Below are 24,151 nucleotides of genomic sequence, written 5' to 3' on the forward strand. Positions count from 1 at the left end.
TTGACTGTCTTAAGGACTTTTTGCCATGAGAAAGGAGTTCTCTTAGATAAACATATTGTAAACAAAGTAGCATCAGTTGGGTTTTATCATCCCAAGCTATGGGCATCTTCTTTCCGTAGCATATCTCTGTGATTTAAGATAAGGAAAAAGTCTCATCACCCAGATGACAGATATCCTGTCCTAAACAGGCCTTTGAAGTTGTGGTATCTTAACAGAGTTGACAAAGCTGAAGTTACAACTCAAGGTATCTGTGTTTTTCCTTATCACTAAGATGCCAGAAGAAGGGTCTGGTAAGGAGGTCCCATTTGTTTGCCTGACATCAAAAGGTGTTCTCTAAGTTAAACAAAGAGGACTATTAGGTCCAGGCTCTTCTTAATTCAAACTCTGACCCTTATTAAAGTCTAAAATTTATATTAAATATTATCAGAACTAAGATGGGAAATGAGCACTCTTAAGATAATGGTACCAGGAAGGGGATAAAGAATCCTCTGAGTATTCCTTCGGAAGCCCATTTGAAGGAATGCTGGCTATATTCCTTCCCCATCTATGCCCCAAAGAGAGCAGAGAGGAGGAGAGGAGAGGAGGGAGAATCTAGATTCTTGGAAGGAAATTGGCTAGAAATTGGTCAGAGTAAATAACAGCTCTTGAGTTTCTGAGCAATCTGAATTAGAATTTGAAATTGGTGTGCACTCTGTAATGCTTTGTGAAAATGTTGTGTGTGTGTGTGTGTGTGTGTGTGTGTGTGTGTGTGTGTGTGTTTGTGAGTGTGGAGCAGTTTCAGAGGAGTGAGTGGAGAGGGAGGAAGGGGGGCAGAGGGGAGAAGGAGGGGAAGGAGGAGGGGGAGGGGAAGGGGGAGGGGGAGGGGAAGGGGGAGGGGAAGGGGGAGGGGGAGGGGAAGGGGGAGGGGAAGGGGAAGGGAGAGAGAGATTTTGCTGTTTGGCTTGGTCTGGTTGCAGGAATGATGTTAATAGAAAGGTTGAAAACATTTTTTAAAGTTGTTGGGGAAAAAAATCTTTCTTTCTGCATTCTAAACTTTGGCCAGGTTTTTGACTGTGAAAAGAAAGATAAATGAACTAGAGAAATCTTTTTTCCAGCAGATAGGGGAAGGGCAGGCCAACCCATTAATTGGCCATTTCCTGCCTCACCTAAAGGAGAGGTTTTTCTGTCATGGGAATTAGCAAGTAAAAGAAAAATGTCAGGCAGGCAGCCTGGAGTGAAAAGTTGAGTTTTGAATTTAGATTTAATGAAACCTCAAGGCTGAAATTTGTACTTTATGTTCAAATTAAATCAAAATATCTGATACCAGACAATGTGTTTTAAATTGCAAAAATAATAAGGGTTTTTCTGTCTTTTAAGACATTTCAGTCGGAGCTTTCCTATTATAGCCTTACATGTAATTCACTTTAGAATTTCAGTGATTTCTTTTAGATGTACATTAAGCATTAACTCTCTCCAGATTCTGAGAGATGAAGACAAGGAGGGTGAGTACTTAGGCAGTCAATTATTTAATCTTTATCTTTGGATACTATGGAGGCTCCTGCCTGGGGAAACTGGCAACTCCCTGTCAACATTAAATTAAATTCTTTAGGTCTCTGCCTACACCAAAAACCTAGTCTTAGAATACTGGCATATTTTAAGCTAACCCGAGGAGAATTGGTGTGATTTCAAACTCTTTGTAGAACTTTATATGCATTTCCTAGCATGTACAGCCTGAAATTCCCAAGAGGATGGAATAGAAAGCTGGACTTAGGAAAGCTTCTTATCTGATAAGTTCCAAAAAGGAGACAGGATTTCAGTTCTTTAAGGAAGGAGAGGAAAAGGGTTATTCAGAGCTGAGAATTGTTACCATGTTTTCCTTCAAGGGAATATGTTGTTGACCTGAAAACCTGGTTAAAGAAAAGGCAACAGGCTAAATGCATACATTTTATGATTTAATTAATTAATCAATTCCCCATAAAGAAAACAGTTACATAGCGCTATGGAGTCAGAGGTGACTCTGACTACCTAGTACAGAAATCATCTGTCTTAAGTACATTTTTGCCGTGAGAAAGAAACTCTCCTAATTAAGCAAATCATAAATTCAGTAAGACAGGACAATTAACAAAGCAATGTCAGTCAGGCCTTGAGATTCCAGGCTGGGTAAGCATATGTCTCGGTGATAAGGAAAGAAACCCCACCACTAGTAAGTGGCAGGCTTCCTCCCCTAAACAGATAACTGACATAGGAAAGGGTAAACAATGTTCAATAGAAATTATGACCTAAGATGTCTATATTTTCTTTACCATTAATATGCCATAACATAGTATATGTCTATAGATAATAAGATACAAAGGAAAGTCCCATTATTCAAGATATAGTGTCTTAGGTTAAAGGTCTCCTTAAGGAATGTAGAGTCCGCCTTGGCTGGCTTTTGCTGACATAGGAAGAGGCACTCTCTGAGTTTACTTCAGAGAGAACAAAGAGATTATTCCAAAATTGTATATTAAACATTATCAATGTGAAGTTATGGATAATATTTTCTTTTATGTGCCAAGACTATTTGACTTAAAAAAAAAAAGGAGGGTTAGAATGTTTACCATTAGTGATTATACGTCCAGATTTGATATGATTCAAGTCAAAATCTGTCCTGAAGGGAATAAAGAGCAGCATCTGAGAGTGCTCTTCCTATCAGGATTAAGCAGAAAAAAATATGGTTATTTGGCATTTATGAATGTAAAAGTTTTTGACACAAGGATGGGCACATGTTAGGCACAACGTTAATCTAATGTAATTCTTACACAATTTTTAAATTTGGATTTTGATATAGATTGGGGTTTTTAAAGGATGTGATAAAAATTAGTTTGGAACTATTGTGTTTGATTATAATGTAAGAATGTTCTTACTCTTTGATATGATGGTAAATTTTCTATTTGAAATCTTGGCTATTATGAAAAAGTGGATACAGTGATTTAGGGGTGATAGTATATGTCCACATGTTGGTGAGGAGATGAATTTCTGTGTAAGGTGACATGGAAGTGCATTCATCTGAATGCATGGTTGCTTCAAGTTTTAAATATGTAATAAGGTACATTGTTGAAAAAGTAATTTATCTAAATGCTGTTATATTAGGAACTGTATCATTAAAAAATGATGAATGGATGAAGAAGTTGTTGTTTTTAATTCTGTATAAGAGTTTCTGTGTTGTAGAAAATTGAGAAATTGAGAATCCTTTGAGAAAATGAGAATCCTTGAATATGTGTGTGTGTGTGTGTGTGTGTGTGTGTGTGTGATTTTCAAGCCTGTTTCATCTAAGGATTAGTAAGTATGTCAAAAAGTTTATTTCTGCTATTAAGAAGGAAGTTTTAGCTAAAAGTGATTTTGGTTATAAATCAGGCATTTATAAAAGTATGTTTGTGAAAGTAAAAGCTTTGGTTTTAGATCTTTAAATTTTGTCAATCAGGTTCAAAAGAGTTTTGTGATAAATTGTAAACTATTTTTAAGAAAGGGAAATTTTTTTTGTATGAAGAAATGTTTTGTAAAAACTTTTGTGTGATTTTTGGAAGGCTTACCGAATTTATATTTGTAAGCTAATTTGTTATATAAAGGTTTTATGGGGATTGAAAGATAAGGGACAAGGGAGACAAGGAATTTTGTGACTCCAAGAAGTTCTGTGATATTTTCAGCCAAAGAACCTCAAGGGGATCCCTTCATTCCCCTTCAAAGTCCAGTCATTATTACAGAAGGACTTTCTAAGATCTAATCTGAACTCAGAGCTGCCCAGACAAGTCTGGAAAGATGTTGACTCTTTCCAATTGTCGAAGGAAAGGAGCACCTTAGGGGCACCCTGGACCCTAAGGCTGGAAAATCCTGGAAACATCACCCAAATGGCAGGAAGCTAGAAAACAGCAGCTCCTCAGACTTGGGTAAACTTGCTTTGTTAAAGTTGTAGTCTCTATGTAAAGTTCATCCAACAAAATTGAAGTGTATCAAATTGGTAAACTTTTGTATCTGAAGTTCCTAATCAAGGAATTGATCATTTGCAAATGATCTCTAGTGACTGGTTTTTAGGACAAATTTAAGATTTAAGATGTAAGTCCTGGAAAAATTTTGATTAGTGAAACATGCCATCTGATGTAAATAACTCTGGGAACCATAAAAAATTGTGTTCTGCTACTCAGAGGAGAATGTGACTATTATAGGCAGAGGTTTGCCTCAGCCTGGGATGGGATCCTTCTGGCTCAGTTTCCTCATTGGGTTCCTCTGAATGGAGTGTTTTCCCACATGACTATTCCTGAATCTGGTTATAAGGTGGAGATAATATCTAATTAAGTACTTGCTTTTCATCTTTATGGAATGTTTTCTGTAATCAAAGCAGGTAGTTTAAAATGTAAGCACAATGCAAGTAATGGAATCTTGCTGTTTTCAATCAAATAATTGGGCAAATTGATACTTTTGTATAGTCTCATGAAAGATAAAATCCCAGGAAAAGGACATCCTTTCTAAATGTAATGGGAATAACTAGATAAAGGAAAGGAAATAAAAGTATAAATGTGATGTTGAATCATTGTTCCATAGAACAAGACTGGGACTTATAGTTAACTGTAATAAAGGTTGTATCTGTACAGAATTGTTGAGGTTAGGGGTGCTTGGGATCCTAAAATTGCAACAGGCTGTCCTGCTCAAATGAATTCAACCCAAGCCTTCTTTCAGCCAAAGAAAATCAAAGTTTATTAAAGTTTCTCAATATTTGGCAGACTGTTCAGGGATCTGAGCATTTGTATCTCTAATGCCAGTAGTCAGACTGAACCTTTAATTTTTATAGTGCTAATGTAAGTGGCTAGATGGAGTCTGAGCACTTTCATGGAAACAAGATGGATCTTATTGACAGAGGGACTGAGGGAGGAGATTAGGGATGGCCAGGTGGTCTGGGGGTTCCAGGGATGGTTTTGATGGGAGTGACCAAAAGGCTGGAGAATTGAATTGAGAGGATTAAGGGTAGGAAGTAGAACAGAGATTTGGGCATAGCAATAAGGAAAAGTTTATGGGCCTTGAGAGAGCCAGATAAGTGGGGAAGTCCAAGGAGCTTTCAAGGTGAGGTTTCCCAGGGTCTTTAGACAAATGGGACTAAAACTCTTTTGGGCTGGGGGACAGGGGTCCTGACTTGGGCCCATGCTCCATTGGAGTAAGGTCCTTGCAGGTTTCAAAGTGATGCAGGAGCAATTGGGTATTAATAAAATTGATTGAATCAATTACTGAGACTAGATCAGAGACATCTTCAGTTTGGGGGAAAGGATTTCAATCTAAGATTCTTAGAGACAGGTAACCTCTGGTAATATTTTGCATTGATAGAAAAGTTAAATGTTTGTGCTTTGATCTGAATTCATTTCATGAACATAAGTTGAAATTAGTGTTTGAATTTATCATCGGTACGACTCATTCTTTTAGACTGAGCATGGTTAGAAAGGGATGGAGAAGCTTGGGAAACAGATGTAAATCTATTAGAGCAATAACATGATTTTAATGGTCACTTTGATTTTATGCTTGCTATTCAATCAGGAACTAGAACAAGTATAGAAAGACATGCAAGCTACTTAAGACTTGCTTTAAAGATGTTGCTCAGCCAATGTGAAATTATAGTCATGTCTGAAACTGATATTGGAGCTTGCTATTTTAAGATTTTATGGGATTATTAACTGACTGTTCTTCTGAGTCTAACTCCAGGTGTGGATATTAAGGAAGGCTGTCTGAGCCATTGATCAATGATGCCAATGAGCCTATGAGATGCTGGTATGAACTGCAAAAAGGTGATCTCATGAGGTTGGGAGAATGACTTTTCCACCTGAGCTGAGATAGGATTCTCCTGACTCAATTTCCCCACTGACATCTGGCCAATTTTAAGCCTGACTAAAATGCCAGTTGACAATCTATACAACCTTTTTTTTGTAGCCATTGGGAGCTTTATTGACACAAAAGCAGTGGGCCCAAGATTTAGCAAGGGAGCTAAACAAAGGCAATGATATAGGAAAAGAACCAGACTTATACAGGATGATTTTAGGGTTTCCTTATGGGGGATGGAGATCTAGGGTGAGTCTTATAAAATAAAGAAGTCCAGTGAGGTAAAAACACAGGGTGAGGACTATGAATGACACAAGATAAGGGAGATAAGGAAATCCCATTCTCCAGGATGAGGGTGGGGACAAGGAATTTTATGGTCCTCCCCAGGATAAGGGGAAGTTTTGTGGTAAGGGGAGATTTTAAGACACTTTCAGGTTAGAAAATAAACCCGGGGCTTCACAAAGTCAGTCCTTAATATTATTTTTAACTCTTAGGGCACTGTTTCTATCCACATCATTTCCCCACTCAACCAGTAGGTAGGAGAATTCTTTCCGGGAAAGGGGACAAAGGTCATTTTTTTCAGTAGCTGCTTCCTGCTGAACATGGGCAAAGAGTCCACTTCAGGGGCCAGAATAGCTTTGGGCCCGGGGTCGGGGGTGGGGGTGGGGTGCAGGGTGCGGAACAGTCTGGAGTGCAGAATGCAGTGCCATCTGAGTCCAGGGTGAAGAGAGGCAAACCACTTGAGGTCATCAAGGGAAGGGGTTGGTATCCTAAAAGTTGCTGTGGGCCAGAAGATACAAATTGAACCTGGAGTTTAAACAAGCGCAGATCAAGTGTAAGAATGAGTAAAATGACCAATAATGGGCTCACAATGGGGGAAAGAAGGGAGAGAGAAACTATGACCCCCAGGAGGAGGTAGGGAGAGATATCAGGCTAGAGTGGATGACTTACATCCAAGAAGCTGCCTGTAATATCCTTTGAGTGCTCAAAGGAAAAATTCCACTCAGGGTCTTCAGGAAAGGGGGGAGAGATATGGGGAGTAAGCTAGTATCCTGGGCATGATGATGACACATCCAGCAATCATGTACTCTGCCCACCCCACAGAGTTCCCTATTTGAATTAAGGCATTAGACTTCCAGAGAATCAGGTGGGCTAGGAGCAGAAGTGGTTCAAGGTGGGGCCCAGAACACAGAATAGCTAGAAAGCACACAGGCAAGTCCCCAAGGTGAGGGGCTTCAATGTGTAGTCTTCTTTGATCGCTTTTCTGGCTAGTCACTCCCTGCATCTTGTCTCACATCTCACATCCTGCCTCCCACTTGCTTCCCTACTTCAGAGCTCCTACCTGCTTCACCATCTACCCAAATACTTTTGGGACAGAGACAAAGAAACTGTCCCTGCCTCAGTGGGGGTGGAAAGGAGAGCAAAATGAGGCTGAAGCAGCATCCAGAGAATGAGGAGAATGTTGAACAGGTACTGTTGTTGCATAGCCACCTGCAGGTGGACAGCACAGTCTAGGAGACACAAACCTGACAAACACAAATTCAATATGCAGGTCCCAAATAGAAGGAGCATTAAAAGTGATGTCAGAAAAGAGGAAAAACAAAGAAAGAAATCAAGAGCCCCATGATATTATTATTTACTTTTGACATACAGGATTTTCTAATCTTGTTTTCTCAAAAGTTTCCACTCTTATTCCAATTCCTTTAGGAGGATCAGATGCCATTGAGGATCCAACTCTATACATGTAAATATAAGTAATATAATAATATATTAATATAATATAACATAATAATAGTATAATAATATACACTTTGTAGGTAGAAGCTTTCTACCCTTGAGTTCAAATAGTTACACAGATGAATTCACTTATAAGAAACTGACTTTTAACTCCAGTTATCATAAAAGACTTGGGAGGATACGTAAGTAATTAATTCCAAAACAGTGTATATCAACAAGTTGCTTATAATAAAGCACAGTATAAATAGGGATTATTTTCACAATAGTAACAGACTTTGAATGAAGTTGTCTTTTCCATTAATACAAAAATATTCGCAAATTTCCTTGTCTAATTTAGACAAACTATTATTAGACAAATTTCTTTGTCTAATTATTTCCATGTCATTCAGAAAGAATATTCTGTTCCAGGAATTTAATCTTTCACATAGCTGTACAGGAGTACTAATTCACCCAACTGGGGTATAAAATAACTATCCCTCCAGACTGACCACTTGCTTTGATTACAGAAATTTGTCATAAAAAGAAAAAGCAAGGACATGACGAGATAAAACATGGAATCCTTATTTTCTATATTTTCTATATTCAGAAACTTAAATTAGAGGAGACAAGAGGTAGCAAGGAGTCTCTCTGAGGTAACATTTGCTTTAAATGAGAGGTTCTTAATCTGTGTGCTGAAAACTAAAAAAAAAATCAATAATGGCATTTCAATATAGTTGTTTGCCATAATCCTTTGTATTTTATTTTAAGCATTTATGAGCTCTGTTCTGAGACTTATTTGGTAGGGTTACTAGACTATAAAAGAGGTGCAGGAAATTAAAAAAAAAAGATTAGGAACTCTTGTATTAAACCCTTATGACCAGTCAATTACCCTACTCTTTCTGATTGAGAGCAGCCAATGCCACGCTCTTGGTCATACAATAGATTCCTATAAATGTGGCAGTATATTGACCTGTCCCATGAGATAAACACACCACTCCCACATTACAGGGAGGTATAGGCAATCACCTTTAGGGGACATTTATTTCTTATTCATACTCTTCTGTAGTTCCTAAGCAGTCACCTAGTTCTAACCTGGGGTAAAAAATAAGTATCCCTCCAGACTGACCATTTGCTTTGATTACAGAAATTTGCCATAAAAAGAAAAAGCAAGGACATGACTAGATAAAACATCACAGTTTTGTGAACATGTATTATCAATTCCACCTAATAGCCAGACTCAGGAATATTCAGGTGAGAAATATTCCTTTTCAAAGGAACACTATGGGGAAATTGAGCCAGGAGGACCCCATCCTATGCAGAGGGTAGAACTGCCCCCTCAGCTGTTGTAGTGACCTGTAATGGTCACATTTTCTCTGAGTAGCTTGTGACATTTCTCTCAGATGGTGGATTATTGGCCATTGATGGATTTTTATGATCCATCAGATAACTCAAAACATAGTTCATTATAGTCCCAAGAGCTTTTACCTCAGATGGTAAGTTTCACTAATCAAAAATTTATCAGGACTCACATCTCAAATTTTAAATTTGTCCTTGTGCGGAAGCCAATTTACTAGAGATCATTTCTATACATTTTCAAATTCTTGCCAAAGCAAGTTCCTTCTTTAGGAACTCCATGACTCAAACAAGCTCCTTAGAGTTGCTGGGACTGTACTTTTTGACTAGCCCAGAGGACTGTTCCTTTTCCAGACATACAGCTTTAGGTTTTAGCATTAAAACTGATAGCAGCAAACTTAAAATTTTCATAAGTGATAACCAAATTGTTTTAGATGTAAGCACAAACAATAAACTTCAGATGACACCAATTGCATTTCCAGATCATATAAAAATTCTTGACAGAAGGATGGGCTGTCTTACCAAGTGACAGGCTGGCTTCTTTATCTTGACACATCCCCCTTCACCCTTTCCCCAGGGCTGTGGGTATGTGCTGAACCTAGATACTTTCAGGCTTCCCCATCCCCCTCCTTTCTTTTTCCAGTTGGGGGAAGTTGAATTTGCACAAGGGGGAAATTACACAACCTTTGCCTGAAAGGGACATGAAACTAGGGAAATGTTCCCTTGCTCCAGCTGTGTCCCCACTCTTAATGGCAAATTCCTATAATCAAAAGTTTTGTAAGCATAATACTAGATCTATTAAATAATAGGTTGATAGGGGAACATCTAAGGCTAAGCTGTAAGTCTAAGGGATTTTAGACCAACAACAATAAGTTAGGGTTCTTGAATTCTTAGTAATAGTATGGAGACAGGTCGAGAGCTTGTGAAGTTAGCATACTTGGTTAATATTATTCTTGTCTCAGCTGATTAATGTTAAAAGAAGAATGGTCTATGGTCTATCTTGTAAATGCTTTAAAAGAAGCATCACTTGACCAGAAGTTGGAATTGTTTTTATGACATGATATGTACTGTATTTTAAAAAATGATTACTTATTGTATTTATATATGTAGTGGAGCCTGTTATTAATTTCTTAGTGAAATCTCATCCTCCTGATGGGGGAATGAATAGTGAATTAATGTAAAATGTAAAAACTGGGTTCTAATGTGAATTTCTTAAACATGATAATTGGCTAAAGTTCCATTTTTGATTTTGTAAGAATGATAAGGGTATAAAGTTTAGGAATGGTAATCTAAAATTGTATCAAGGTCAGTTTTGTAGGAAAATGGACATCAGGATTTCTACAGGAAGATAAAGGGAATGAGATTTTGAGATGCTATGCTGAAGACAGGTTCTTTTACCTTTCTTTCTTTCTCTGTATCTGTACTTGTGAAAGTTGACTGCCCCCTGGTAATTTGTCAATGAGTCGATCAACTTTGCTCCCTTCCCATATTCACATAAAGGGAAGATAGATGAAGGAAAGAATTCATTTGGGAAAGAAAGTGAGGAGGTATTGATTGGATGTAGGTGAGGAAACAAAAAATGTTAAAAAAAAAGGGAGGGAGTTTATGGGAAATAATGGAAGGAGTTCTGTTTCCGCAGGGTTAAAACTCCTCCCAGTTTTAAGTGATAGCAGTTAATCAGAGTTGTGATCTAGCATGGTCAGATATGAGGTCAGAAACTTGTGCTCAGCTTGACAAGCTGCTTGAGGGGAAGCCTATCAGAGAGGTGAACATGAAGTCACAAGGCCAATAGATGGTGTGGCAAGAAGTCCAACAGTATAAAGAACTTGCATTGGTCTGAACAAATTGTGGTCTTCCTGTATCCTTACTTGGGAGCCACCCATTCGTTCAAGAGAGATGAATGTAGAAGATGAATAAAAGCTTTCCTGATTTCACAACAAATACTGTTTGTTCGAGGTGAGCATGTTTCTCATAGTTGGGGGCTTGTGGTTGGGCTCATTTCTCACACACACTTGGAGAATTTGTTGTTTTTATTCACGTTTTTTATTCATCAAGGAAACGAAAACTCAACAACTTTACAATTGTTGTTCAGTTGTTTTTTCAGTTATGTCCAACTCTTCATGACTCCATTTGGGGGTTTTCTTGGCAATGCTGGAGTGCTTTGTCATTTCCTTCTCTAGCTCATTTTACAGATGAGGAAGTTGAGGCGAACAGGGTTAAGTGACTTGCCCAGGGTCACAGAACTATTGAGATGAGTCTTCCTGACTTCAAGGCCAGCACTCTGTTCACTGCAGCACCTAACTGCCCCTAACTTTAAAATATAAACTTTAAAAAAGAAACAAAACACAACTTTTTTTGGAGATATCAGTGCTCCTCCAACAAACACTATGTGCACACCTGTGAAGATGACTCTGAGATTGTAAACCTGAGTGATTGGATGCTTCCCCCTCCCCCCAATAAGAAATAGAAAAGTTAGTAAAAGGAGAGGGTTTGGGTAAAAAGATAATGAATTTCATCTTGGATATGTGGAGTTTGAAATTTCTATGTGACATCCAGTTAGAAATATCCAGTAGGTGATGAAGAACTAGAGTTCAGAAGAGAGACTAGAGTGGGTTATATGGATCTGGTGGGTAAACTAGAACTTTTCTAAATCCATGATCCTACGAGCTGTAATTTCTCTTTCAACCCTAAATCTATGATCTTGGTGATTTTATCTACTCCCTTGGGATTAATTATCACCTTGGTAAGGATGACTCTGAAATCTGTATCTAGATTTATGTCTCTAAATCTTCATCTCAATATTATTTTGAGGAGCTAGGTGATCCAGTGGATAGAGCACTCTGCTAGGATGTTAAAGTTTAAACCCAGGGACGCCAAAAACTGTTGAGGTTTTATGATGTCTTGTGGTGGAACCGTCTCAAAGAATTCAGAGTCAGACCACCTCTAATCCAAGTATAAGCATGTATTGAGATTGATGCCTCTCATGAAGTGGGCTAAGTTCTAAGAGGAACCAGCAATTTCAGAGAAAACAAGATGGATTTTTATAGGGTAAAGATGCAATCACATAACAGAAATTTACATAGACTATAGGAATATGATTAATATTAAAAAGGTGGGAGGAGTTTGTTAAGGAATTAGGTAATGGGGGAGGGGTCCTATCTATGGTTTGGTGGTTAAACATTCTGACCATGCTGCCCTCCAATCGGTTAGCTGTTGTGGTCCTGTCTGGTCAAGACAGATAGTTAGGTATTGTGGTCAGGTCTTGGGCTAGATGGATGATGTAATTGTGATTAACTACAAGAACATACGTAGTGAAGTCAGTGGCAGAGTCAAGAATGGGTCTGGGAATCATGGCTAGGTAGAGGTAGTGGGTGGGTTCCCACACCTGCTGTTTCTGTGAGAGTTTTATGAGTTTTAGGGACTGTTGTTCTAGTGAGCAGTGAGGCATATATGAAGAACGTAGGACATTGGTAGGGAGGCTAGCTAGGTACAGTGGGCCTGTGATGAAGTTAGACTATTGGAGCTGGGAGCAGTTCTATTAGGACTCCATCAAGGAGATAGGAAGACTCATCTTTCTGAGTTCAAATTTGGCCTTGATGAGGATACAAACAGTGCCCTAAGGGTTAAAATATTAAGGGTTGCTTTTCCAGTACCCTAAAGTCCTTACTCCCCTTTATCATGAACCTGTACCAAAAGAATTGCTTTTGTCTCCCTTATATTGTGTTCCCTGGGTCCTTTAATTTTTTATCTGTATCCTACTGCCCTGTACTTAAACCATAAAACTTCCCTCTTATCCTGGACCATAAAATTCCTTGTTTCCCCCCATCCTGGGTCATAAAATTCCCCATCTCCCTTACCTTGCATCTCCTATCCTGTCATCCATCTTCCTCATCCTGTCCCTAATCTTCTAAATCTCTAAAACTACATAATCATTCTGAAACCTCTATATAAGCATAACTCCCCCAAATATGGGAGTCTCACTTAGCTTTCTTGCTAAGAGACCCATGCTGCTTTTTTTTGCATAAAATAAAGCTCCCAGTGGCTACAAGAAGGTCTAAGTGGATTCTTTCACATCTGAACTTGCTTTACCAATGCTAAACTTCCTCAACCTGAGACAATTATTAGCTGTGTGACCCTGGAAAGTCACTTAACCCCATTTGTTTCAGTTTCCTCATCTGTAAAATGTACTGGAGAAAGAAATGGCAAACCATCCCAGTATCTTTGCCAAGAAAACCACAAATAGGGTCACAAAGAGTTGGATACAACTGAAAAACGACTCAGAAACACAACACCACCTTGATGCTGCACCAATACCTCAAACATATCCAGAACTCAGACCTGTAAGAGACTTTAGAGATCATCTGGTTTTATCCTCTCATGTTACAGGGAAAGGAATTGTGGCTCAGAGAGGGAAGCGACTTGCCACATAGTGAAGTCAGTGGTAGAGTCAGGACTAGAAGCCGTTTCTTCAGATTGTCCATCCAGGGTTCCTTCTGATAATCTGTTATTGCTGAATGAATACTGGACTTTGTTAAGATGATCTATAATCCGTTGTTCTGTAAAACAGACACCGATCCTGCACCTCAGAGGAGCTGGGTTCCCTATTCTGCCTCTGATGCCTAACACCTGGGTGATTTTAGGCAAGTCACCTTTCTGGGCTTCAGTTTCCTCATCAATAAAATGAGAGTATTGGATTAAATGGCCTCTCAGGTCTCTTATGGTTCTAGATTCATGATTCCACAACTTTCCTTTTCCCTCTGGAACCAGGCAGTCTTCTTCCTTGAGGTTCCCCTCCCCCCCCAATTTTAAGGGACACAAAGAATTTCTTTGACTTTTGTTTGACATAAATTAAGCATTAGGGTAACACCGTTTAGTTCAGGACTTCAATGTTTAGTACCTTATCCTGCCAGGTGATCCTCAGAATCTTCCTAAGACAGTTCAAATGGAAGCGATTCAGTTTCCTGGCATGGTGTAGGTAGACTGTTCATGTTTCACAGGCATACAACAATGAGGTTAGCACAACAGCTCTGTAGACCTTCAGTTTGGTAGTCAGTCTAATACCTCTTTTCTCCCAAACTTTTTTTCAGTCTCCCAAACACTGAGCTAGCTCTGGCAATGTGTGTGTCAACCTCATTGTCATTGTGTACGGTAAGTGAACTTATCCACAGCATTCAAAACTTCTCCATTTGTTGTATCTGACGGTTCCATGGTATGGTGGTGGCTAATAGAGCACCTGTATTTTTTTGGTGTTCATTATTAGGCCAAAATGAGCACAGATAGCAGAGAATTGACCCATACTTTGTTGCATCTCAGCTTCAGAGGCTGCATTGAGTGCACAATGATCTGCAAACAGAAAATGATGCCCCAACACTCCCTCCACTTTCGTCTTGACTTGTAGCCTTTTCAAACCAAAGAACTTACCATCAGTACAGTAGTTGACCTTGATGCCGTGTTCATCCTCATTGAAAGCTTTTGACAACATGGTTGAAAACATCATGCTAAAAAGCATGGGAGCAAGCACACAGCCCTGTTTCACTCCATTGGTGACTGGGAAAGCACGAGATCATTCTCCATTATCCAGAACCTGGGCAAACACGCCACCATGAAACTGACATGATACTGATGAACTTCTCCGGGCAGCCAAATTTTGACATAATTTTCCATAAACCCTCATAACTAACAGTGTCAAAGGCCTTGGTCAGATCCACAAACGTTGTGTACAAACCTCTGTTCTGCTCTTGGCATTTCTGCTGGAGTTGTCGGGCAGTAAACACCATACCGACTGTTCTTCAGCCCTTTCTGAAGTCACGTTGGCTCTCAGGTAGACAAGCATCTTCCAGGTGAAGGATCAGACTATTAAGGAGGACTCTAGCAAGAACCTTGCCAGCAATGACTAAGAGACAGACCCTCCTGTGATCGTCCCAGGACAATCTATTCCCTTTACCTTTATAGAGATGAACAAGGGAGGCATCCTTGAACTTTGCTTCAGAGAGCACCGTTCTGATGGGTGGGCCATGGTGTCAGAACACAAACTGTACGCTTGCCACAAAGACTATTTCATGGAAAACGAGTGATGGGGCAGCAGATCACACAACGGCAGAAGCAGCAATGCAAGGACCCTCCCAAGGTCTCTCTCAAGAACTCTGGATTGGATTGTGGGACATGGGAGACCCTGGCACAGGACCGCTCAGCATGGCGTGCCCACCTCAGAAAGGGTGCTGTGCTCTGGGCAAAGCAGACCGGAGACAGTCAATGCAGGATGTGCAAATTCTGGACACCGAGCCCAGGTGTTCACATGGGCGCCCTGGTATGGGACCCGCGGACACGTGACTCTATCATGGTGACGTCACTTTGGTCCCGTTCCAGGACAGGCCCACAGCCAGGGTGACAGTCCCTTTAAAACTCGTTTAGCTATTACCTGATCCCCGTGCCAACCCCCGGACAGGGCGCTAGTATTCTTCCTGTTTTACAGCTGAGGAGACGAAGCAAAGAGGGATTGTTTTTACTGAGTTACTCGGAGTCACGCGGGTGAGCGGTTTGAATTCGGGTTTTTCCGAGTGGAGAGCCAGCGTGCTCTCCGCCGCACCCCCTAGCGGTCTATATAAATGGGGCACACGTGTAGACCACTAGAAGGGGTCAAGAGGCTTCCCTGCTGCCCAAGAGGCCCAGGACACCTGGCTCGAGGGCCCCGCCCCGTCCTCTCCTCCCTTCTCCCGCAGGCCCCTCCAAAGGAACAACTGCGCATGCTCCAGCCAGGCGCTCCGTAAATTAGGCCGCCGCGGGAGCCTGCGAGGCGCGAAGGCCCCGTTCCGAGGAAGATTGTCCCATGCGGCGCGCCGTCGGGATCTAGGGGGCGCTCGAGAGACTCCTAGCAACGCAGGCCGCGCGCCCGACCCCCGGAGAGCCATGTCTACCAGTACCCCCACCGTCTTCCTGATAATGGTGAACGGGCAGGTGGAGAGCGGCCAGGTGAGGCGGCCTCGGGGACGGGGCCTCGGGGACGGCTGGCCGGCTGGCCCGGAGGGAGGGGAGCAGAGCCGGAATGCGAGGCCTCGTGGCCACGCCCCCAGGCCCACGGGAGGCGCCGCGGCCCCGGACCCACCCGAATTTGTACTTGCACACGTGCACGCACACGCCCCCTGCCAGAGGGCACTCGGGCACACCGCAGACGCCGCCCCCCTTTTCTCCCAAGTGGGACGAGAATCCCCTCCTTTCTCTGCGGGGGCCGCATCCCCGCCCACCCCCAGCTGGACCGGGACCTGCCCTCCCGCGTCCAGGACCCAGCGCCTTCCGTGACCTGTAAGCGGGAGCCTTGGGGTCTTAGGCCTAGCGCCGGAGCGGCCGTGGGGGTCCGTGCGGACGACCCCCTGGGGGTGAAGTCGGGGCCTTTGCTGCCCCCTGGAGGAGGCGGCAGAGAGCGCAGCCTCCCGCCCGGCCGCGGCCCCTCCGTAGTGGGGCAGATCAGCTTCCTTACCTGTAAATGGGGCTTGGAAGTCCTGGCCCCCAACGGAACGAAAGAAAGTCTGTCTGTCCCCTTCCCCGTGCGGTGCTCCCGATCTGGAACGGGACACCTAGAACCTCGGCTCCAGCCTCCGCGCTACTGCCCGTTGCTCCCTTGTCTAAAATGAGGTTGGACCAGAGATCTTAACCCTCTTGTAGCCCTAAATCCTTCCCCTTCTGTCAGACCCTTATGTGGGGGACCCTGCCCCCTGGGGTTAGCTCTCCTCTGCTCCCACTCTCCAGTGGGATCCTTCTCTCCATGTCCATCCCTGACCTTTTTAATCTCAACCATGTGACATGACCAGGCTCTCCACATCCATCAGGTAAGATCGTTCTTGTCCACTTCACTCCTCTAGTGTCACCAGATCTGGCCACCTGCCCCTTTTAAGCCTGTAGCACCCAGACTTTAAAAATTGCACTTGCCTGTTATTGGAAAAATTTTAAGTCAGGATGCTCCTCCTTCACATGTACATTATTTACCTGTTTATAAAATACAGATGTGTTACTGTGACAGTAGTTATGTACATTTTAAATCCTACACAAAGGTAGGAATTTGAAAACCAGATTAAAAAATAAATACTATTTGATCCTGGAGTCAGTAAGGAGCTGCGAAAGGTTACTGAGAGTTACTCTAGAAAAATCATTTGGGCGTCTTTGTGGAAAAGGGAATAGAGACTTGAGCAAAGAGACCGTTTAAGAGGCTGTTCCATAGAGATGATCAAGTTGGAATAGGTGAGATAGAGAAGTAGAAACTGCAAGATTTAGCAGCTGATGACTGTGGTGTAAGGGAAGATGGGGATGGAAGGATAGTGCCAGGATTGCAGACCTTGGTTATTGTAAAGATGGTGTTGTCCCCAGCAGAAGTAGGGACTCAGAAGAGGAGTGAGCCTTGGGCATGTTTGAGGTCATCAGGGTCAGGAGGGAGACTAGGACTAGACACTAGTTGGGTACTCATCTGCCCTGAGGGCCTCCTATGCCCGGGTCGGGTTATAACCTCCGAGTGGCCCACAGCCCAGGAGGCTGATGCCCAGCAGGGCAGTGTTGAAAGAGGCTGGGCGATTGTATTGGAGAAAAGTCCAAGACTGGCTGTGGTGGGGTCTCTGATTGGTTGATAACACCCCTTTTAGAAACAGCCCTCATTTCGGAAACACTGGTCTAGAGTAAAGATATGTTTGACTCTGAGCTAGGTGACCTAAAATCTCTCAATTTCATATTAATTCAATAATCAGCCTTTTTGGCAGCCCACAGAACATGGAAGGGAAATGTTGGATTGAAATAAAGCACCTGTATTATGTTTCTTTTTAAAGTTTCCTGAATTCAACGACCTCTACTGCAAGTACTGTTTCGTTTATGGCCAAGACTGGGTACCGACATCTGTAAGTTGAACTGTGAAGCTTTCTTCAGTTCTGCTGTTTTTTTTCTCACTCGCCCCTTCTTATGTTCCTCCCCACCTCCCTCCCCTGACCTGTAAACAGATAAACCGGCTAGATTTTATACCCTAACGTGACACAGTTAAAAATGGACCTTTTATTAACAGCTACTGTTTATTAGAGGAGCCACCAGGTGGCGCAGTGAATACAGTGCCAGGCCTGAAACCAAGAAGACCCATCTTTCTGAGTTCAAATTTGGCTTCAGACTTAGTAACTCCGTGACCTTGGACAAGTCACTTAGCCCTGTTTGTCTCAGTATCTTATCTATAAAATGAGCTGGAGAGGGAAATCTTTCCCAAGGTATCTGCCGAGAAAACCCCAAATGGGGTCATGAGGAGTCCAAGATGACTGACATCACTGAACAACAATAACGGATATGTATTAGGCACCCGTCTGCTCAGGGTTCTGTTCATGAAATGACCAGAAACGGTGAACCCATCGCCCACAAATCTGATCCACCCAGCTTAATTTCACCAAATTCTCAGTGCAAGTACTAAGAATCATTTATCCCATAATTGCAGAAATGCAGTGTAGTTTAAAATGTTCTTTTTACTGGTTTCTTTTGTTTTTATATCACTTCCAAGAAATCTGTCCTTTTAGGCAAAGAATAAGAAAAAAACCAGTTCAGTAAAACTAACTGACACCTTGGAAAGGTCTGACGTATGCATCGTGCACTAATGTAGTAAAATGATTAGATACCTTCTCATGTCATTTTGGGACCAAATTTGGTCATGATTTCACAGCATTCTGTTTTAATTCTTTTGTTGTTTATATTTTCACTTATATGATTAGAGTTACTGTATATATTGCTTTTTTGGTTTTACTTACTTCACTTCCCATCAGTTTATGTGAATAGTCCCGTGCTTCCGCATATTCAACCCCTCCCATCTTTTGTCACCTTTTCCAGTTTGCTTTATATGAGGTAGAATTTCAAATTTATTTAAAATTATATTTCTCTTATTATTAGTGATTATTATATGACCTTTAATGTTCAGGTAGTATTTTGAGCTTATTATTTTAAGTAGTGTGAGATGTTAGTCTAAAATTAAATTCTCCAAGCAATTTTAATTTTCCCAATAATTTTTGTCTGATAAGGAGTTCTTCCCCCATTAATTTATGTTGTGGAGGTTTCCTGAACTCTGAATTATCTAGTTCAGTTATTTCTGATTTTTTTTGTCTAGTATGTTCCCCTAATCTACTGATTACTGTTTGGGTCTGACCACTTAGTCACATTTTATTATGACCTAGCTCATATTTTTCTACCTTTTCCTCAAGAGTAGAATGTGAAGCTTTGTTAAAATCTAGGCAGACTTACATCTCTGATCTCCTAGTTTAGATCAAAAACGGTCATAACATTCGTTTTGAATGACTTTTTTTTAATTAGTACCAAAGTTTTATGGTTACTGCTTTATAGGATAATTAAAAGTCTGGAAGTGCTATCCCTCCCACCTTTATTCCTACTTATTTTCATTGTTTTCCATGACATTCCAGATCTTTGTTCCTCCAAATGAACATTGTTTTTATTTTGACTATTTCTGTAAAGTATCCCCTTGGGAGTTTGATTGGTATAGCACTAAGTTTGTAAATTGCTATTTTTTTTCCTAGGGCTTAGAAGAGGGAATATCTCAAATTACTTCTAAAAGCCAAGATATACATCGAACCTTGGTGTGGAACTTCCCTATTGATATCACCTTTAAAAGTACTAATCCTTATGGCTGTAAGTAAATGTGAGAATTGAAGCAAGATATTAAAACTGGCTTTAGAATGTAGAGTTTTAGAACTTTTAGGCTGATGCCCTCAAGTGAAGTCTGGAATGACTTAGACTTGAACTGGACAGGATTTTGCCATGTGTCAAGTCCTCAAGATTGAATATGTAAGACACAGGAGCTCAGAACCATGCCTCCAGAAGGAAGAATAGGAGTTTGAATATCGAATTGAAGTTTTTAACTGTTGAATAGGAGTTTTTTACCTTAAAATACTATCATTCTATTAGTTAAAAAAAAAAAAAAGTAGGGGATGTTGAGTTGGGGACATAGTGGAAGATTTCTCAGCTGTGCCTGCTAGATCTAGTGTTCTTAGACATGTTGGATAAACTGATATTAGATCCTGTTTGGGTTTTTTTTTTTTTAAATAACAAAAGCAGTATAGTCTAATGGAAGTAAAACTGGACTAAGAGTCCAGTGGCCTCTTTTAGTTCTGGCTCTGCCAGCCACCTGAATTCTGTGCTTTCAATTTTCTCATCTGAGAAAATGGGACTAATAATGACTCATGCCTTACCTGCCGACTTGTGAGACTCAAATGGGATAACGAATGCAGAAGCATTTTGTAAACTCTAAAATGCTGTGCAAATATATGTAAATTGTGATAATAATTATAATCTAGTTCCCTTTTATAAGGTGCTTTTCCCCATTGTGCTGTTAATTAGTTTTCTAGTTTTTAACATTTCTCATGAAATGGTTTGGAAATATTTTGTTACAGTCTATAACTTCAGGCTTTCTTTTATGAAACAATAGAATTTGTGCCTTTAGAATCCTTTTGGGGGCTAGACATGCATAAAATCTTTTAATTTTCCTCAGGAAAATATTTCTCTAAAAACAGTGGGAGTTTCTTAGCACAACTTACTTAACAAAAGGTAGTTTAAAATGGTAGTGTTTTTGTAATAGGTTAATATTTTACTTAATTTTTAATAAATTTGTTTATAGTAGAGGTGGGGAACCACTAACCTTTGACTTTGCCATCCTTGTCCTGCTGGGCAAGTAGCAAAAAGTAGTATGTGTTCATAGTTGGGAATACAACATAGTTTTTAGAATTTTAGTGGCAGTGTTCTAAAAGTCCACAAGAGGGGGATATTGCATGAAAATCTCTGCGTTGGGGTGTTTGTGTGTGTGTGTCTGTCTGTCTGTGTCTCACTGTTTTTCTGTCTCCTTTGTGTTTTTCCCACTATTACTTCATGCCACATTTCCCTTTGTCCCTATGTATATACTGCTATACTGCTTTGTGTTTGTATATATATTTCCTCTGTATGTGCCTAAATGTCTGGGTTTCTCTGTATTTCCTTCTGTGTCTGAGAAATGGTCTATGTAAATTTCTGTCTCTTGGCTTACTGCCCATTTGGCCTTGGGCAAGTCACTTCCCTAGGCCTTAGTTTTCGCATCTCTAAAACGAGGGGGTTGAACTAGATAGCTTGTGAGATCTTCTCTTCTTTCAGGCCACGATCCTAAGTGATCGCTGTCATCTTCCAAGGTTCAAATATGGATCATTAAATATTGAGGAACAAGGATGCAAGGAAAAGGCCTCACCTAAAACCAGATATTATTGGGTTACTTGGGCAAGTTATTCATAAAGGGTACGTTACAGCACTCTCAGTAGTGGGTAGGACATGACACAAGGCATAGTTAACCTAGCAAGGGACTAGGACTAGGATCCAAAGTTAGAAACTTCCCCAGCTAGCAGGGAGAGTCTGTGGGGGAAGGGGGGATGTTACCGCACAAAGAATATGCAGAGAGAATAATTGCTTTGAACAAGAAGCTCTGAAATCTGTTCTGTGAAGCTCTGTGCTTGCTCTGTCAGCCATTCCTACCACCTCCCCCACCACCAAGCAGAAGCTTCTGGCCTTAAAGGGATATGGCTGCTATAAAAACTCAGGACTTCTTAAAGGGAAATAGTCCTCTTTTTTACTAGATTGGGGGTTTAGCTAACTATGGGAAATCAGCATCTGGGTTGGTTTATTGGAGGTGATCACTCATCCCTGTGACTTAGTAGCTCTTTAGGCTTGGAACAGAGGTCTTGTACACCAGAGTCTTATGAGGTAGAGAACGCTAAACCATTAGCGAATGTATTAATGAAGGTCATAGGAGATAATACCTAACAACTTGTTAAGCCCAAAGTTTGAATGTGGCTGCTAGAGGCTTTGGGCAGACTGAGGAACCACTTTAGGTAAGAATATTTAAAAGCTTTTCTTGGTATCTTAAAAAATAAAATTAAGGAGTGAGAGAAGAATATATTGAGAGGAGAAAGGGAGAAATAGAATGGGGTAAATTATCTCTCACGTAACAGAGGCAAGAAAAAGCTTTTTCAATGGAAGGGAAGAGAGGGGAGATGAGAGGGGAAAAAGTGAATCTTACTCTCATCACATTTGATTAAAGGAGGGAATAACATGCTATGAAAATCCATCTTACACTACAGGAAAGTAGGCAAAAAGGGGATAAGCAGGGTGGGGGGAATGATAGAAGAGAGGGCAAATGAGAGAAGGGGATAGTTAGAAATAAACACTTTTGAGGAAGGATAGGGTCAAAAGAGAATAGAATAAATGGGAGGCAGGATAGAATGGAGGGAAATATAGTTAGTCCTTCACAACATGACTTTTATGGAAGTGTTTTACATAACTTCTCATGTGTAACATATATAAAATTGCTTGCCTTCTCAATGGGGATGGGTAGGGAGGGAAGAAGGGAGAGACGTTGGAATTCAAAATTTTAAAAACGAATATTTAAAATAGTTTTTACATGCAACTGGGAAATAAGATATACAGGTAATGGGGTATAGAAATCTATCTTACTGTACAGGAAAATAGAGATGAGCATAAGGGAAGGGAGAGGTATGATAGAGGGGTGGGAAGATTGGGGGGAAGGGTAAGAAGAATACACACTATCTTGGGGTGGGCAGAGGGGAAGGATGGGGAGAAAATTTGGAACTCAAAATCTTGTGGAAATGAATGTTGAAAAATAAAAATAAACAAAATTTAAAAAGAATGACCTCAAAAGGGTAAAAAAAAGCTTTTCTTGGAGTTGCAAGCCAAGATTTGATTAAGTTGTGCTTGATAACAAGCAGAGCTTAGAGAAGAGGTACCGATATTTCTTTAAGTGTTGCGTTAAGTGGTATTTTCTCTGAAATTTTCATGAAGATATTGCTGCAATTACTTAATTAGAAAAATTATATATTTATGTAGGGAAATATAGGACTTCCACGTGTTAGAAGAAAGTCTTACATGGTTGAAAAAGACCCTGGTGACAAGTCAAGAGTCTATATGTCAAGGCACCAACACATGTAGCTGAATATATTAACATAAAATTCAGTAGGATGTGAGCTTCTTGTGGGCAAGGACCATTTCTGGTTTTATTTTTGTGACCTTAGCACCTAGCATAGTGCTTTTTTGCGTTGCTTGATAAATGTTTTGTGGCAGATACTATGCACGGAAGGAATTAAGCATCAGTAGAGGAGCATGCCTTCTGAATTCAGTCTCATTTCAAAAACAGTTGTCATCCTGGACTTTCTTGCTGTCCTTTATCATGTATATATCATTGCATATATAGATATAGCTAAAAATAATTACTTATTAGAAGTTTATACTTCCTGCTTGATTTTAAAAATAGAAGCAATGGTTTATATTTTTCTCCTCTTATCACCAAATCAAACCAAAAAATAAATTTCATATGATTTTTATGGCCCTTGATCGGTTTGGGATTCTTTTTCCTATGCTTCAATTACTTTCAATAGAAAAAAGCTTCTCTGTTCCTTAGTTAAATCCGTAGTCTGCTGATGTGCTTGACATGAATTGATTGATAGTGGTTGAAAACAATTACCAGGCACTGTTGGTTCTTATAAAGTAGGTACTGTAATATTTAGGCCGTCTTCATCAACTGCATTTTCTTCCAGACCAGCTTCATTCATGGGCTTAACAAAACACACACCTCTTTTTACCGAGTGTGGCTGACCATTGTATTCTTTTCAAGGGCCACAAATAGTGATAAGCGTGTATGGACCTGACATTTTTGGAAATGACGTGGTTCGAGGTTATGGAGCTGTGCACGTGCCTTTCGTTCCTGGCCGGTAGGTCTCTTCCTGTTACGTTTATTCACTTTGCGTGTCAGTCATTTTTTTCTGGAAGAAACTTCATTTCTATTCTTTCAGTGGCATATCTCTTAAGATCTGTGCTGGCCCAGTGTCACCCATTCTAAATTTTGCAGGGTATCATATTGATATCAAAAGCAGTATCAAGAGTTTTGTTACACTCTCAGTTTAATGGCTGCCGCCATTTAAACTGGATGCTACTGGCTGTGACCCCATGCAAGATAGTTTTGATTGATACAGCTGTCTTTAGGTAGAACAATGAACTTTGCTTTTGTCTTGGGAGCCCTCATACTTCCTCTGTCAGGCCCTCCCCACCTTCTTTAAAAACAAACAAACAGACAAACTGGAACTAGCTTTTTCCCTTAGATACACCTCTAGCCCTTGTCACCCTGTCTCCCTTTCTCTTCCCTTAGGTACATATTCTTCCTTTCATCTGCCAGGCATTGCCACCTACTCTACCACCCCCCAAGATATTAGCTAACAGTGTA

At 40.7% G+C, this 24,151-nt stretch overlaps 1 protein-coding gene across 2 annotated transcripts in view; it reads left to right on the plus strand.

Annotated features, from left to right (window-relative positions):
- Positions 1 to 15,231: 15,231 nt before the first annotated feature.
- B9D1 (B9 domain containing 1) overlaps positions 15,232 to 24,151 on the plus strand; it is a 34,271-nt gene continuing 25,351 nt past the window's right edge. The window contains exons 1-4 of one of the 2 annotated variants that reach the window (XM_072596851.1): positions 15,232 to 15,852; positions 17,691 to 17,759; positions 19,419 to 19,530; positions 23,546 to 23,642. In XM_072596851.1, coding sequence (XP_072452952.1) covers positions 15,790 to 15,852; positions 17,691 to 17,759; positions 19,419 to 19,530; positions 23,546 to 23,642 — 341 coding nt within the window. In that variant the 5' untranslated portion in view covers positions 15,232 to 15,789. The remainder of the gene's footprint in view (positions 15,853 to 17,690; positions 17,760 to 19,418; positions 19,531 to 23,545; positions 23,643 to 24,151) is intronic. The other variant, XM_072596852.1, reaches the window with a different exon arrangement.

The sequence above is a fragment of the Notamacropus eugenii genome, chromosome 3 (assembly GCF_028372415.1).
Source record: "Notamacropus eugenii isolate mMacEug1 chromosome 3, mMacEug1.pri_v2, whole genome shotgun sequence".
Classification (NCBI taxonomy): domain Eukaryota; kingdom Metazoa; phylum Chordata; class Mammalia; order Diprotodontia; family Macropodidae; genus Notamacropus; species Notamacropus eugenii.